The 14,438-nt window shown below is 42.1% G+C and overlaps 2 protein-coding genes across 2 annotated transcripts; both read left to right on the top strand.

Moving 5' to 3' along the window:
• The first annotated feature begins 7,569 nt into the window (after positions 1-7,569).
• Positions 7,570-9,318, top strand: LOC125507457 (uncharacterized). The gene is made up of 2 exons (XM_087524728.1): positions 7,570-7,883; positions 8,572-9,318. The coding sequence occupies exon 2, from the start codon at positions 8,622-8,624 to the stop codon at positions 9,141-9,143; it is 522 nt and encodes a 173-aa protein (XP_087380854.1). The 5' UTR covers positions 7,570-7,883; positions 8,572-8,621; the 3' UTR covers positions 9,144-9,318.
• Positions 9,319-11,459: 2,141 nt separating this feature from the next.
• LOC125506138 (transcription initiation factor IIA large subunit-like) lies at positions 11,460-13,035 on the top strand. Its single transcript, XM_048671002.2, has one exon. It carries the CDS (start codon positions 11,549-11,551, stop codon positions 12,518-12,520), a length of 972 nt encoding a protein of 323 aa, XP_048526959.1. The 5' UTR covers positions 11,460-11,548; the 3' UTR covers positions 12,521-13,035.
• The last annotated feature ends 1,403 nt before the right edge of the window (positions 13,036-14,438 follow it).

The following is a 14,438-nucleotide window of genomic DNA, read 5'->3' as shown; positions in this document are numbered from 1 at the left end:
GTGCAGCGAACATACTCGTAGATCCTCATATTCGTGTAGCTGTGCAGAACAGTTTAATTATATTGGCCTCCTATTCTCAAAGAGATGTTTGAGTTGATCTTGAGATGTCCCTGATGATTTTCTTAACTAGGACATCAAGATGATACTAGGCCATTTCATTGTGCTAAATTCATGTACATGCTCTCGCCAAAAATTGGTGGGAATCTTACAGAACATAACCAAGGCTTCTCTGGTTGGTAGCATGTAATCTTTGCTCGATTCCTTATGCTACATGCCTATCTTTGTTAACCCTTTGCCATATGCACTAAGCTATGCTCTATAGTGTTTCATGTTGTTAGTTTTTGGCGTGTAGGATGAGGGTCAGGTAACTCCAACCCAGTGCTCGCATCGCCCACCGAGGGACCAACTTGGGCGAAACCCTACCGTGTCTTCGTCTTCTCTCCTCCCATCCCCTGTCCCCATTGTCGCTAGAGGACACTAGTGGTGGTGGGGATGCATTCTCATGCACCAACCTCTCATGTTGGGAGCTCTCTAGTCACGGAGCTTGGACGTTGGGGCATCAACCTGGGGCACCCTAGGCGGTTGTCCTGATGCTGTGCTGCATGGCCGGTGGCGGCCGTCGCTGGTGGCCACGTGTGGCAATGGGCCTCCAATGCTCATATCTAGCAGCGGCAGCTTGAGGCTGGTCGGTGATGGCAGCAACAAAGCGACAACGACTGCCTGAAGACGTGTGGTGGAAGGCCGTGACTACAACTCTTGGCGCCGTTGTTGATTCCGGCTTCTACCACATGGCATCTAGATCTTGTGCATGAAATGGCTCTTAACTGCATGCGGTTCATTGTGTTCTATGACAGTCATGTGCTCGCACAACATATTTGGTCACGTGGTGATATCCATGCCAAGGATATGCACATGAGCGCCTACCTTCGGCTATAAATGCCATGGAATGGTTTGTATTTCAACTTTTGTGACCATGGTATGTGGATTCCTTTCCATACAACTTGTTATTCCACAAAAGATAGTGGCAACAGACGATATCTTAACCTTGGTAGTGCTCTTTGAGCATCGGGTTTCAAGCTCGGGGGTGAAAACCTATGCTACGACCTTCGACGGGTGCACCTAGCAATGGCGATGTTTTACGTGTCATGTCCTTGTTTAAGACATTGCTTTCGAGTTTGTTCAGACATGCAATTCAGAGTGAAAACCCAAGATTTGTAAGTCATTGGCCGATTGCTTGTATCTGTGTTGGTATTTCCCCGAAGAGGAAGAGATGATGCAGCACAACAATAGTAGGTATTTCCCTCAGTAATGAAACCAACGCTATCAATCCAGTAGGAGAACCAAACAACACTATGTAAACAACACCTGCACACAAACAATAAAAATTTGCAACCGAACACGTAAGAGGGGTTGTCAATCCCTCAACAGCATTGAGATATATTAAATTGTATGAGATCTGATAAATAGATCTAACAAAAACACACAAAGAATTGCAGCAAGGTATTTTTTATTTTAATATGATAGGAAATAGATCTGGGGACGTAGTTTTCACTAGAGGCTTCTCTCAAGAAAATAGCATACGGTGGGTAACAAATTACTGTTGGGCAATTGATAGAAAATCGAATAATCATGGAAACATCCAAAGCAATGATCATGTATATAGACATCACGTTCAAGATTAGTAGACGAAATGATTCCGCATCTACTACTATTACTCCACACATCGATCGCTATCCAGCATGCATCTAGTGTATTAAGTTCATGAAAAAAATAGAGTAATGCTTTAAGAATGATGACATGATGTAGACAAGATAAACTCATGTATGAATAAACCCCATCCTGTTACCCTTAATAGCAACATTACATGTGTGTCATGTCTCTTTCTGTCATTGAGATTGAGCACCGCAAGATCAAACCCATTACAAAGCACATCTTCCCATGGCAAGATAAATCAATCTTATTGGCCAAACCAAACCAATAAATCGGAGAAGAAATACAAGGCTATAAGAATCATGCATAAAATAGTTCATCAAAGACTCAATTAATATTCGTGAATAGAACTGATCATAAACCCACAATTCATCGGATCCCAACAAACACACCGCACAAAAGAGTTACATCAAATAGATCTTCAAAAACATCAAGGAGAACATTGTATTGAAGATCAAAAAGAAAGAAGAATTCATCTAGCTACTAGCTATGGACCCGTTAGTCTGTGGTAGACTACTCACGCATCATCGGAGGGGCAACAAGGATGATGAAGAACCCATCTGTGATCGTTGCCCCTTCTGACAGAGTGCCGGAAAAGGCCTCTAGATAGGATCTCGTGGTTTCGGAACTTGCAGTGGTGGAAAAAGTGTTTCGTCGACCCCCTAGGGTTTTTGAGATTTTATATTTATAAAGGCGGGAGTAGGTCAAGGCGGTTCATGTGGGCTCCACTATCCACCAGGGCGCGCCGGAGGCCCCTGGTGGGCCCTGGTGCCTAGTGGGTCCCATGAGCCTCCTCTCGTGTACTCTAGAAGCTTCCAGGGTCCTTTATCACCAGAAAAAAATCTTCAAAAAGTTTAGTGGCATCTGGACTTTGTTTGGTGTTGATTTTCTGCGATGTAAAAAATAAGCAAAAAAACAGCAACTGACACTGGGTACTATGTCAATAGGTTAGTCCCAAAAAATGATATAACGTTGCAAGTAAATGTATATAAAACATTCAGGATTGATACCATAACAGCATGGAACAAAAAAAATTGATACGTTGGAGGCTTATCATTGGGGCTTTCTTTGTTTCTTCTTCTTCTTATCCCTTTTGGCTATGTGCAACTTTGATATCTCGATTATGTTGATAGTGTGACGTTGTAGATCCCAAGTGTAATTGGTGTCATCTTTATATTAATCTATTACCCTTTGTCGAAAAAGGATGAGGCTCTCGTAAGGACAAAAAGAAAGAAAATAGAGTATCCTAATTAGCTCTCTCAAAACACCTGGTATCATCTTAATATTAATCTATTACCTGAGTATAGGCGGTGGAAGTGCATTCATATATTAGGACTTACTTTTTTGTTTAAACCGGCAAGAATAGCGCCGGCGTGCAAGGCTGCCCACTTGATAATGCATCCACACCTTGATTCAAATACGAAGATGAACGAAGAGAAGTTGCTAACGCCTTTTGTCGTGGGTTCTAGGCAACCAATCAACTAGTGGGCTGCTTTCTTTTTTAGGTTATTTGCCTAGGAATTATCGTGATCGGCAAATCCGGTCATTTTGATTTAGATGTGTTTTCCATACATCTATCAAACTAAAGATCGCGCAAGCCACTGTGTGGCAGGTCATGTAGATGATTCTACCAAAGAACTAGGCTCATATGCATGTCAGATCAATCAACACATTGCAAGCGATCGTCTAAATTATGTTGTATTAAGCCAAGCAGTACACTGAGTTGTACAGAACTTATATTTGGCAACAGCTACATGAGCCGGCTCTGTAGCATATTGGATGGCTTCAAATCACTTGTACCGAGGCATGCCGGTCTTGGAAGATATGACCATTCCTAATCCCAGAGATCAGCGACAAAGGCTATGGAATGCGCGCAGAGAAAATTAGGAGCAGGACGTCACATGGAGATCCACGGTATAGTGAAAGTCTCCTGAGATCAATGTGGCAACTTAGAGATCTAGCTAAGAGACTACCTCCCGATGCCCTCTATTCTCAGACTCAAATGACGATGTCTTTTTATCAACCAAACCATCAAAACCACTCACATCTCGTCTTTGCTTCTGAAACTCATCGTCTGTTTTCCGGTTGTCTCATGTTGCGCAGAACAAACATTCATCTGCCTATATGTTGAGATTAAAGGTTTGTAAGGAGATGTATAAATGGGTAGCCGAATTGACCGTGTAGCATTCACATGAGGAGGGTGTATAAGGAAGCAATGACCCCCTCAAGTCATTTTTTCTCAAGCGTGTGATGCAAGATTGACGTGAGCAGAACACACACACAAGAACACTTAAAGTGGTACTTCTTTTTTCTTGTGTCTATATACTTATTTTCCTTGGAACAGGAAGAATTTAATTATCATCGCTCGTTCTCTGCATCTTGAAGTGCATCAAGAGGCAATAAAATATCATCTTGATGCAGTAGGTGAAATTTCCGTGTCTCCTTGAGAGCGATTTGATTCCTATAAATAAAACATCCAATTTGTTCTTAGCACAATTAAGGATTGCGACACTTGCTGCACAATTGCACTTTTGTTACAACTAGATGATACCCTGCGCGTTGCTTCGAGAATTTAACAAATAATTTGATGTTTTAAAACATGAGAAAGTTTATGAAACATAGTAGAATTTGGTGATTTTTCTTTGAAATAAATATTGTTTAGAGCAAACATATATATATTTTTTGATAAAAAAAATCCAAAAATGAGTGTGATTTTTGCTCTGTTAATTTATTACCTTGACAATATATTGGCGAGGTGATATGTGATGAAAACAACGTTGAGTAGAGACAGTGAAGACATCTCCACCCTTGGCTAAACTTAAAACATTGATAACAACTACAGATGTGCATTCATAAAAAAATTGGCCGCATAGATTGGAAAAGAAAACTAGAATGATGTGGTTGCTTGACATGGCACAAAAAAATAGTTAATGGTTATTTGTGATAGGTTGCATGTGCATGAAGAGTTAGTGGGAGCATGTGCATGAAGAGTTAGTGGGAAAGAGTTTTTACATGGTGGACCGACTTGATGATGTGGATAGGTTGCATGTTAAGATAAATAACATAGTGGGGATGAATCTCTTAGGTATGTAGGATTTAAGTTCTCGCAATTATTCCGATGATCAAACAAAGCATCAAACAATCTTTACAACTTCTACAGTGAATACTTGCTGAAATCCATTGGCCAATTCCTTATGCTCCTATGCGAGACTCTTAATTGCCGAAAAGGGCTATAATAAATATCCTACACTTGTGGGTTATCAAAGGACATCGGTCCCGAGCTCATGCCAAATGACTACAAGAAGGCTAAAGAGGAATATGAGGGAAATTACAAGTGAGACTCCTTTGCTTGAGGATGTCACAGTGACGTTTTTTACGGGGAACATGAGATATTTATTGCTCTGACAGTGGGTTACATTCAACTAACAAAGGATGGGAGATATCATACACTACTAGGAAAAAGGCTATAGATGATATGGACACTAATGGCGCATCGTGTATGTGATGCGCCACTGCTATATGCAGTGGCGCACCAGATACAGGTGCGCTATTAGTAATATATTACTAATGACGCACCTGATGTGTGGTGCGTCATTAGTAGTTTTAAAAAAATGTTAATAATGGTGCATCATGGGATAGTGTGCCATTACTAGTTGACATAGTAATGGCGCACCATACCCACCATGCGCCATTAGTATTTTTTGAAAAAATAAGTAAAAAAATTGTTAGTAATGACGCATCAGTGGACGGTGCGCCATTACTAGTTTTAGTAATGGCCCACCGTCCACTGGTGCGCCATTACTAGTTTTAGTAATGGCCCACCGTCCACTGGTGCGCCATTACTAGTTTTAGTAATGGCGCATCAGTGGACGGTGCGCCATTATTAGTTTTAGTAATGGCCTACCGTCCACTGGTGCGCCATTACTAGTTTTAGTAATGGCGCACCGTCTATTGGTGCGCCATTACTAACAATTTTTTTTCAAAACTACTAATGGCGCATCACACACCAGGTGCGCCATTAGTAATATATTTAGCACCAGGGTTACTAATGGCGCACCACACATCAGGTGCGCCATTAGTAACCCTGATGCTAAATGCACCCTCCTCCCGGAACCGCCTTTTCAGTTAAAAAAATAAAAGAAAATGATGGAAATGTCAAAAAATAAAAAAAATCCATGTGATATGTGGTCTAGTTGTTGGAAAAATTTACAAATATGAATTTTGACTTTATTTGCAAAATTTCTCTGAAATTTAGTAAAATGGGCATAATTTTTGCATCGGATTAAAAAGTTTTTTATATGAAAAATCATCTACTCGAAAAGTTACATCCGAATTGAATCGGGTGAACCTTGTTCAACATCTTCAAAAGCCCCAAAAACCTAACAGAACGAAAGATACGGGGCTTTTAAGATCTAGATGGGGGGAAATGAAAAAAAAATCAAACTTACTAGTGGCGCACCATTTGCTAGGTGCGCCACTAGTAACAGAAAAAAATTGGTTTCAAAAAAATTTTGGAATTTTTTTCAAAATATGTACGTAATATGATCGGGATATTTGAAATATTTTTTCAAAATTTCATCATACTCATGAACATGAACAAAGTCCTAGACATCAACAAGGTTTAATAGGATTGATATGATAGATATATCAACAAGTGCCTGTGAAGTGAGCTGGTGCTGGGGTTGGATAGAACTATGAAGTTAAGCGTGCTCGGGCTGAAGTAGTGTGAGGATCGGTGACTTTTCGGAAAGTTTGACCACAGAGTGTGATTTGACTTGAGATTAAGCATATTGACCCGAGATTAAGCTATAGTAACCTGAGACTAAGAAAAAAATGAAAAAAAAATTGATTTTTTTGGTGCGCCATTAGTATACCAGATACTAATGGCGTGGTACTAGTGGCGCACCTGTAGTGCGCCATTAGTAGCCAAAACAGATGCGCCACTAGTAGGCATTTTTCTAGTAGTGATATGAAGGACGGGGCAACCAACATGCGGTGTGATCCTTGGTTCTACCACAATTAGCTAAAACATCTGAACAATTGAACAAACAACAAGACGCAACAAAGACCATGCAACAAACCTCATCACGTAGGACCATCCTGACTCTCGCCAAGCCATCCGCTTTCAGAGGATAGCGCCGTCCATCCCAGAGGATCACGTCCGGCGGTGCGGGCTTGGGCTTTTCCACCTGGGTTGAAGTTTCACTTTGAGTTCCCACTAGCCACTTGATCTAGTCTGGGAAAGTAGGAACTGTAACCGATAGAGCCTCATCTAGGGCATTCCGTTTGCACAAATGCTAGCTGGTTTTGTAAAGCTTCTGTCAGGGTTTGTGAAGCTTCCAACTGGTTATTTCTTTTCTTTATTTTTGCTGGGGTTTTCCTTTGTTTTTTGTTTTTTTCTCCTTTTTATTTTTATTTTGGATTTAATATTTGATTCAAATTCATGAAAAATTTCAAATTCACAAAGTATTTAAAATTTTGTGAACATGTCTTAAATTATGATTTTTTATTGATTTCGCAAACATTTTTTGGGTTCATGAACATTTTTAAATTAGTGAATTTTATTTGAATTAACAAACTTTTTTGAATTAGTGAGCTTTTTAAAAAAATCTTGAACTTTTTTCGGATCCGCGAACATTTTTTAATTCATGACCTTCTTTTAAATTCATGATTTTTGTCGAAATTCGTGTTCTTTTAAGTGAAGGAATTTTTTTGGACTCAAGATTTTCTTAAAACTGTTTGAATATACTAAAATTTATAATCTATTAAAAAACTAAGATTGTTTTTTTTTTCTAAACTATTACGACCGATCGAGCAAGCTATCTGGGCCATCTCTACTCTCGGGCGCTGAAGGCCGCCAAGGAGGAGGTCTCCTTTGCTAAAAAAAGGAGGTCTCCCAGTCTCCCAGAGTAGTGACGACGACGCTAACCCTACTGGTCACCGGAGCAAAGCCGAGTGCCGGTGCCCCGCGCTGCCACGCCCCATCCCTCCCCAGGCCGGCCGACACCCAACCTGAAGCCCTCCGTACAGCACCGGCGTACGATCCCGTCCCGCCTCTTCGGGTGCTCTTCAGTCGTCAGGCAGCTAGCTCAGTGCGACAGAGGCACCCACATCCGGCAAGCACGGGCGGCGTACGCAGCACTCCACGGGGAGTCGGCGAAGGCAGCAGCATCGTGAGTGTTCCGGATTCCGATCCTTCACAATTTCTGATTTTCCCGGTTGAGAATAGAGGATCCTTCACAATTTCTGATTCCGATCCTTAAATTTATCGATTGATTCATTGTTGGCTGTTTGCATTAGGTTCGTTTGTTGGGTTGAGACTTGGTAGAGCACAGTGGTAGTGGGCAAAAGAAGAGGATCAAGAGAAGCAGTGTTGAATTTTATGCATTTCAGCTTCTGCATCCAACCTTTTTGTATCAAACATCCACTATCAAGTCTTGTATTACTGTGAATTTCCATTTCTTATACTGTTCTCACCAAAACCTGATTGAATGATTGCTGCCTGCTTGCTGAACATGAGCAAAACAGACAGTGGCTTCCTATTTTCCATCACAGCCCAGCCAATCATCAACTTTGTATGATTGTATCGATGCTTGCTAAATATGTGCAAAAGACTCTGTTACTTGCTTGTTTAGTACTGTAGAGTTCTTGTGCAGACAAGGTGTTTGATTAAATGCATCTGAGATGAACATCAGGACCCAGGTGCTTTTGGTGTTTATAGATTGTTCTGTTTTTTTTTTTACCCTTTTAGCATCAGAAATGATTTGTTCTTGTCACTCTCACAATACATGCTGAAGTTAGATATAGATTTCAGTACTTCGCTCTGTTATTTTACCCTCCTTGTGCTTTACCATGGAGCAGGTTAATCCATCGTAGAACCACATAAAGAGGCTGTTGCAGTAGCAGTCGGAATGAAATTCAGAGTTGTTTGCAGGAAGGTGTACGATTACGTGAGGTACGATCTGAAAGAGATCGCCTTCCCGTCTTCTCTGCCACACCCTCCGGGCACCAAGAGGCGCCCTAAGCTAACACTGAAAGAAAAATGGTGTTTCCTCAAGGAGGCAACTAGGCTCTATGGGGCTTCCTGGGTTAGGGACATCGGTCCCGAGCTCAGGCCCAACGACTACAAGAAGGCCGAAGAGGAATCATACCCCAGCAACAGTGAGGAGGGGAAAACTAAAAGTGAGCCTACTGTGCTTGAGGATCTCGCGGTGGCAGCGAGGGGTGGGGGCGAGACTTTGAAGCCAGCGCTGCGGCGCATATACATGACACGCGCCTCAACCTACACAAGTGCAGTGAAGAACTATGTGGAGACCTATCAGGAAGGGCTGAAGGATTTGTTGGACGAGAAGGCTGCTGGGAAGGGTCACCAGCCAGGCAATGAGCCAAGGAGATCATTGATGTCGCCTCCACCCCCGCAATCATCGTCATGAACTTGTTTCAGTTTTCTGGGGAAATGTTATCATTAGGACTCGCAGTTTAACGTTCATATGTACTCTTGTCAGAGTGGACAGCTCTGTAGTCGGGTAGAACAGATAGTGATGCTTATCACATATCCTAAAAACAATCTTTTATGCTTAGGTCTGTTCTTGCTTGTTTCAGTTGATGCTCAGACAAACAAAACGTGATGCTTAGACAAACAAAAAGAAAACATAGTATGCTAATTAGATCTGTCTTTCCGATTGATTTTTCAATCATGTACATGACAAATACCATGGGGGCGTTAGAATGAGCCATGTGCAAACTCTAGAATGAGGCCTACCTAGTAAAGTTACAACTAACGGCCTCACAGGGTCGAGTTAGAAGAGTCACGGTGAGATCGGTCGGCGATTTCGAAGATGAAGACAGCGAGAACTGCTCGTCCAGTCGGAGGATTCCTACGCCCAAGGACCAGACGACCAAGGCCTCACAAACACGTCGACGCTGACAGCATCGGTCTGTAGATGGGCCACACCCACCTCCCGTCCTTGTCCTCTAGCCTGTGTAGCGACCCAGGTGTCTGAATAAGGACCAAGTGGACTGAAGTGCTCCGAAATTTGGGGCCCTGTCAATTGGCGGTCATGTTTGGTCACACGGGCTGCTTGTCCCTGGTTCTAGGCCTAATTCATCCCGATGTCTGCTATTCTCAAAACTCTTAATTGTTTACTACTCCCTCCGAAATTTGGGGCCCTTTAGTAGTCATATATCCGTATGACTACTACATACGGATGTACGTAGATATATTTTAAAGTGTAGATTCACTCATTTTGCTTCGTATGTAGTTATTTGTTGAAATGCCTAGAAAGACAAATATTTAGGAACAGAAGGAGTAGTGAGTACATACCATGAACGTTACCATCACAACTTGTTCCTACCAATCGATCGTCGAAGATATATATAGAAAGAGGACCGTAATAATGGCACATGGTGGAGCAATATTATACCCACACGTACGTTTAGTTATACTAAGACTTGATGTATGGTGGTTGATGGTCTCTAGCTTAGCTAGTCTAATGGGAACCGGGAGTGTTCCAATTCGCAAGGAAGTAGAGTAGGTAGCTAGGTCTTTTTTGTGGGATAGTAGCTAGGTCATTAATCATAATCATGATCGTATTTGCAGACTGTTTCTCTGCAGGAAGCACCTTGTCCCACCATTTCGAATAAAGACTCAAGTTCATCACCGGCTACCATGCGCATGGATCAGAGCAATTGTTCCAGAGACAGGCACTGCAATCAGTGCGTGCATACATGATACGCCAGTAGTCATCAAGAGTCATGGCCTTGTTTAAACCAGCAAGAACAATGGTCGCATGTAAGGCTGCTCCGCCTAGCGGGGTGGGCTATTCTGTTGTCGCGGCAGACATATTGAGCACGCGCTAAGCCACTCGATCATACTTCAGGCCACCGGTCAATTGAAGTTCTTTTCTTAGGGATCATCATGGTCAAATCCGGTCATTTTGATCAAGATGCCTTTTCCATACAGCTCCGCCAATAAAGTAGGTTCAAATGTGTGTCTATGTGTACATGTTAGCATGAATTTGTCAAGTGTTTGATGTCTTGAAAGTAAATTTTTGTTTGAGCATAGGAAGATTATTTGTATTATTCAGTAAACCAAACACTAGGCCAACTTGTAGAGCAGTTATATTCAACAACAGGTTAATAAAGAATAAAACAAATCGACAATAGCATATTTTGAGTGCTTCAAATCAGTTAGAGACGTAAGTTGCATTGAGGACAACCAAAGGGTTATAATGTACAGACATTGAACTTTTGGAGCTGATCGTTGCTGAGAAAAGCAATGTTGTGAAAGTCTCTCGCGACGCGGCAAAACTATATGAAGGTTTGTCGAAGTGCAAACATCAGGGTGACAATTTCTAAAAGAAATTCTTTGAAAAAACTTGAGCTTTATTCATTTGCAATAATCATTACATCGTTTATGAGGATCGGTACAATTTCATTATGTGGCTCCTCAAACACACTAAAAAATACACGGAAAAATATGATGAAAAGATAAAAAAAATGATAAACGTAAAATAAAATAAACAGAAAGAGAAAAAAAAGAAAAAGGGAAAAAAGAAACAGAAAAGAGTAGAAACAGCAGAGCTACCATGGGCCGGCCGAAACTGGGGCTTCGGGAGGCTGGGCTTCAGCGAACCCACATACTACTGCTGTCCGGTCCTCCCTCAAATCAGTGGTTCCTTTAGTCCCACCTCGCCTGATGAAGACAAGGTGTCGGAGAGCTTCGGCTATATAAGAGGCCGCCCCCTCGATCTGCAGCCCGTCTCGCCCTCGCTACCTAGCACACAAACCCTAACCCTAGGCCTCCCGCGCAATCCCTAACCTTAGCACGTCCACCGTCATGGCCAGCGGCAACGCGTCCACCGTCTACCTCTCCGTCGTCGAGGAAGTCCTCGCCAAAGTTCGTAAGGAGTTCATCACCTCCGGCGTTGGCGACGCCGTCCTCAACGAGCTCCAGTCTCTCTGGGAGACGAAGTTGCTGCACTGTGGCGCAATCTCAGGGAACACCGACCGCAACAGGGCTCCCCCCGCGTCCGCTTCACCCGTGCGCGACCTCAACGTGCCCTACGAGGCCACGTCCGAGGAGTACGCCACCCCAACCGCCGACATGCTCTTCCCACCGACGCCGCTGCAGACACCGATCCAGACACCGCTTGAAGCTGGGATCGATACGGGGCCGTTGGACTATGCCCCATCGCCGATCAGTGCCATGAGAAACGGGATGGGGATGATGAACGGGGCTGATCCAGAGACTGGCCGCCCAAGCCCTTTCATGCAACCTCCGTCGCCCTGGATGAATCAGAGACCACTGGGGCTTGATGTCAACCTTGCTTTTGCTTATGATGAGGAGATCCGGATGATGATGCAACCCCAGCCACTGACGACCAAGGATTTTCTCATGATGTCTTGTGGAAAACGGAAGAGGGATGAATATCCTTCAGCTGGTTCATTTGTGCCACAACAGGATGGATGTGCAGACCAGGTTGCGGTTCATTATGATGCAACCCCAGACTACAATACCCCTGGGGAATCTTCGGAATATCAAACTCCCACACCTGCTGTTGCAACACCAAAGCCAAGAAACGATACAGCGGGTGGTGAAGATGATGATGAACCTCCTCTTAATGAAGATGACGACGACGATGACGACATAGATGATGACTTTGATGAGACGCAGCACCTTGTCCTCGCACAATTTGACAAGATAACAAGGACAAAGAATCGCTGGAAGTGCACTTTGAAGGGTGGAATCATGCATTTGAACGGCAGAGATGTTCTATTCAACAAGGCTTCAGGAGAGTTTGATTTTTGAATTTTATTTCATGGTGATTAAAGATGATGTTTTAGGTGCCTGCTGTATCTACTGTCTTTAACACAAGGAAGGGAAGGTGACAAAAGAGTACTGGAGTTGTGGCGAGTTTGGCACTATGATCGTGTCTCGTGTTTTCCTGTTGATTGAGGCTTGGTTAACCACTTGGTCTGCTTACCATAACTCATGTGTCACTGTAAAAATGGTACAGTTGGTACGATTGTGGACATTTACTTGAGATGGTCACTTAAAGCTGCTGGGACGATCTTCTGGTGGGACGATCTTAGCTCATAAAAATCATCAAGAAAAAAGTAGTGGCTGCAGAGTTGTACGGAGAAAAGGGAAAGAGAGAAGGGACTGCCTATTCTTAAGTCGACTGATTTTTATTTGGGGTTAAGTCGAATTTCTGTCATATGATGTGCTTCCACGTGTCTTGTTTTGATTTTTGATGTTGTCATATGAATCTGAAAGCTGAATGACCAATGATAGACAGAAAGATGACTGAAAACTTTACAAGAACTGAACACTGAAAAACCTGAAGATAGATAGAGAAGAGGACTGAATAAACGAGACTCAAAGGTGGTTGAGAAACATTTACTAAAGACTGAACAAATATGACTTGGAAGGAAATAAATGGAGAAGGAAAGAGTCAAGAGAGACACCCAGGAATAGACTACCAGAATGAGATCAATAGTGTGCAACTATTGCCCAAAACTGAACTGACAACTATCACTGAAACAACTGACATGACTGAAGAAACTGAGGAGGACTGAAGAAAGATAACTGAAATAATCCTGAAAACTGAAGAAGTACACTGAAAACTGAAAAAAAAAGACAAGTTCAGTTGGTGAAAATATAAATGACAAAGGAACAAAATGAAAAAATAATGAAAATTACTGAAACGTAAAACTGAACAAACTCATCAAGGATGAGACCTGAAACCTGAAAAAGCATGACTGAACCTGAAGAATAAAGAATGAGGACTAATAGAAATGAGAAACAGAGCAACAAATGATGACTGAAACTAACCCAGAAGATAAATGACTACAAAAGTAGGAATTCTTAAGACTGAAAAACAATAAAATGAAAAAAGTAAAAGAAAAGGAGACACAAAAGAGAAAATCATGATCGCTTCTTCGTCACTCGATGCGGTGCTCTCCTCATAGCTCTCTCTTTTCGACAGACCGTCATCAGGATCGTAGTTGGGCTCGTAACAACTGCTAAATGGCATGTGCCCCATAGGATCCACAACCCTTCTGCTGAAAAAAGAAGGCATCATTGCAGTGCATTATTGTATTTTCGCATATGTGGTTAGAACTGAAAGGAAAAAGAATGGTCTGGAATATAACTACCTTAACCCTAATCCTGACAAAGTTATCTTTATGCTGTCCGTTTATGGTTCTTGGTGGGCACTTTTTCTAATCAATACACACTTGAACACAAAAGTTGCACCATATTTTGTTTCAGAATTTTCTCATTCTTAACGTACTTGGGCATGCATAGTAAAAAATGATTGTGTTAAAACACTCAAACGGCATGAAAAAAATTAGTCGGTACCGACTGTACCCAACTACCCATCCCAAAACTTTCAGTACAGATGATAGGTTCATGGGAATAGACAGTGACAACTAACTAAATGAAAAATCAGCCAAAGGACTGAATATTGGCTGATAAATATTTACATTGTCTCCATTCAGGGATTCATTTGATGTTTGCATATACATTGGCTAAAATGTTTTTTCTCAAACTAAGCAGAGCTTTGAATTCTCAGAACTTAACTCGTGTGAGAACTGAACTCTGCATGCATTCTTCAGTTAACAAAGCAGAGCACCATGGGAATTCAGACAAAATGATCTGACTCTGACACCTATCTTGTGATACTTGGCATCTAACTCAAATGACAGTACCAAAAAAAAGAGTG

The sequence above is a fragment of the Triticum urartu genome, chromosome 5A (genome assembly GCF_056163025.1).
Source record: "Triticum urartu cultivar PI428250 chromosome 5A, HENAU_Tu73, whole genome shotgun sequence".
NCBI lineage: Eukaryota > Viridiplantae > Streptophyta > Magnoliopsida > Poales > Poaceae > Triticum > Triticum urartu.
Note: the sequence above shows the minus strand (reverse complement) of the source record. Positions and strands in the feature narration are given on the sequence as shown.

Coding starts and splice junctions, on each gene's coding strand:
- LOC125506138 (XM_048671002.2), top strand. CDS start 11,549: ATGGCCAGCGGCAACGCGTCCACCGTCTACCTCTCCGTCGTCGAGGAA.
- LOC125507457 (XM_087524728.1), top strand. CDS start 8,622: ATGAAATTCAGAGTTGTTTGCAGGAAGGTGTACGATTACGTGAGGTAC.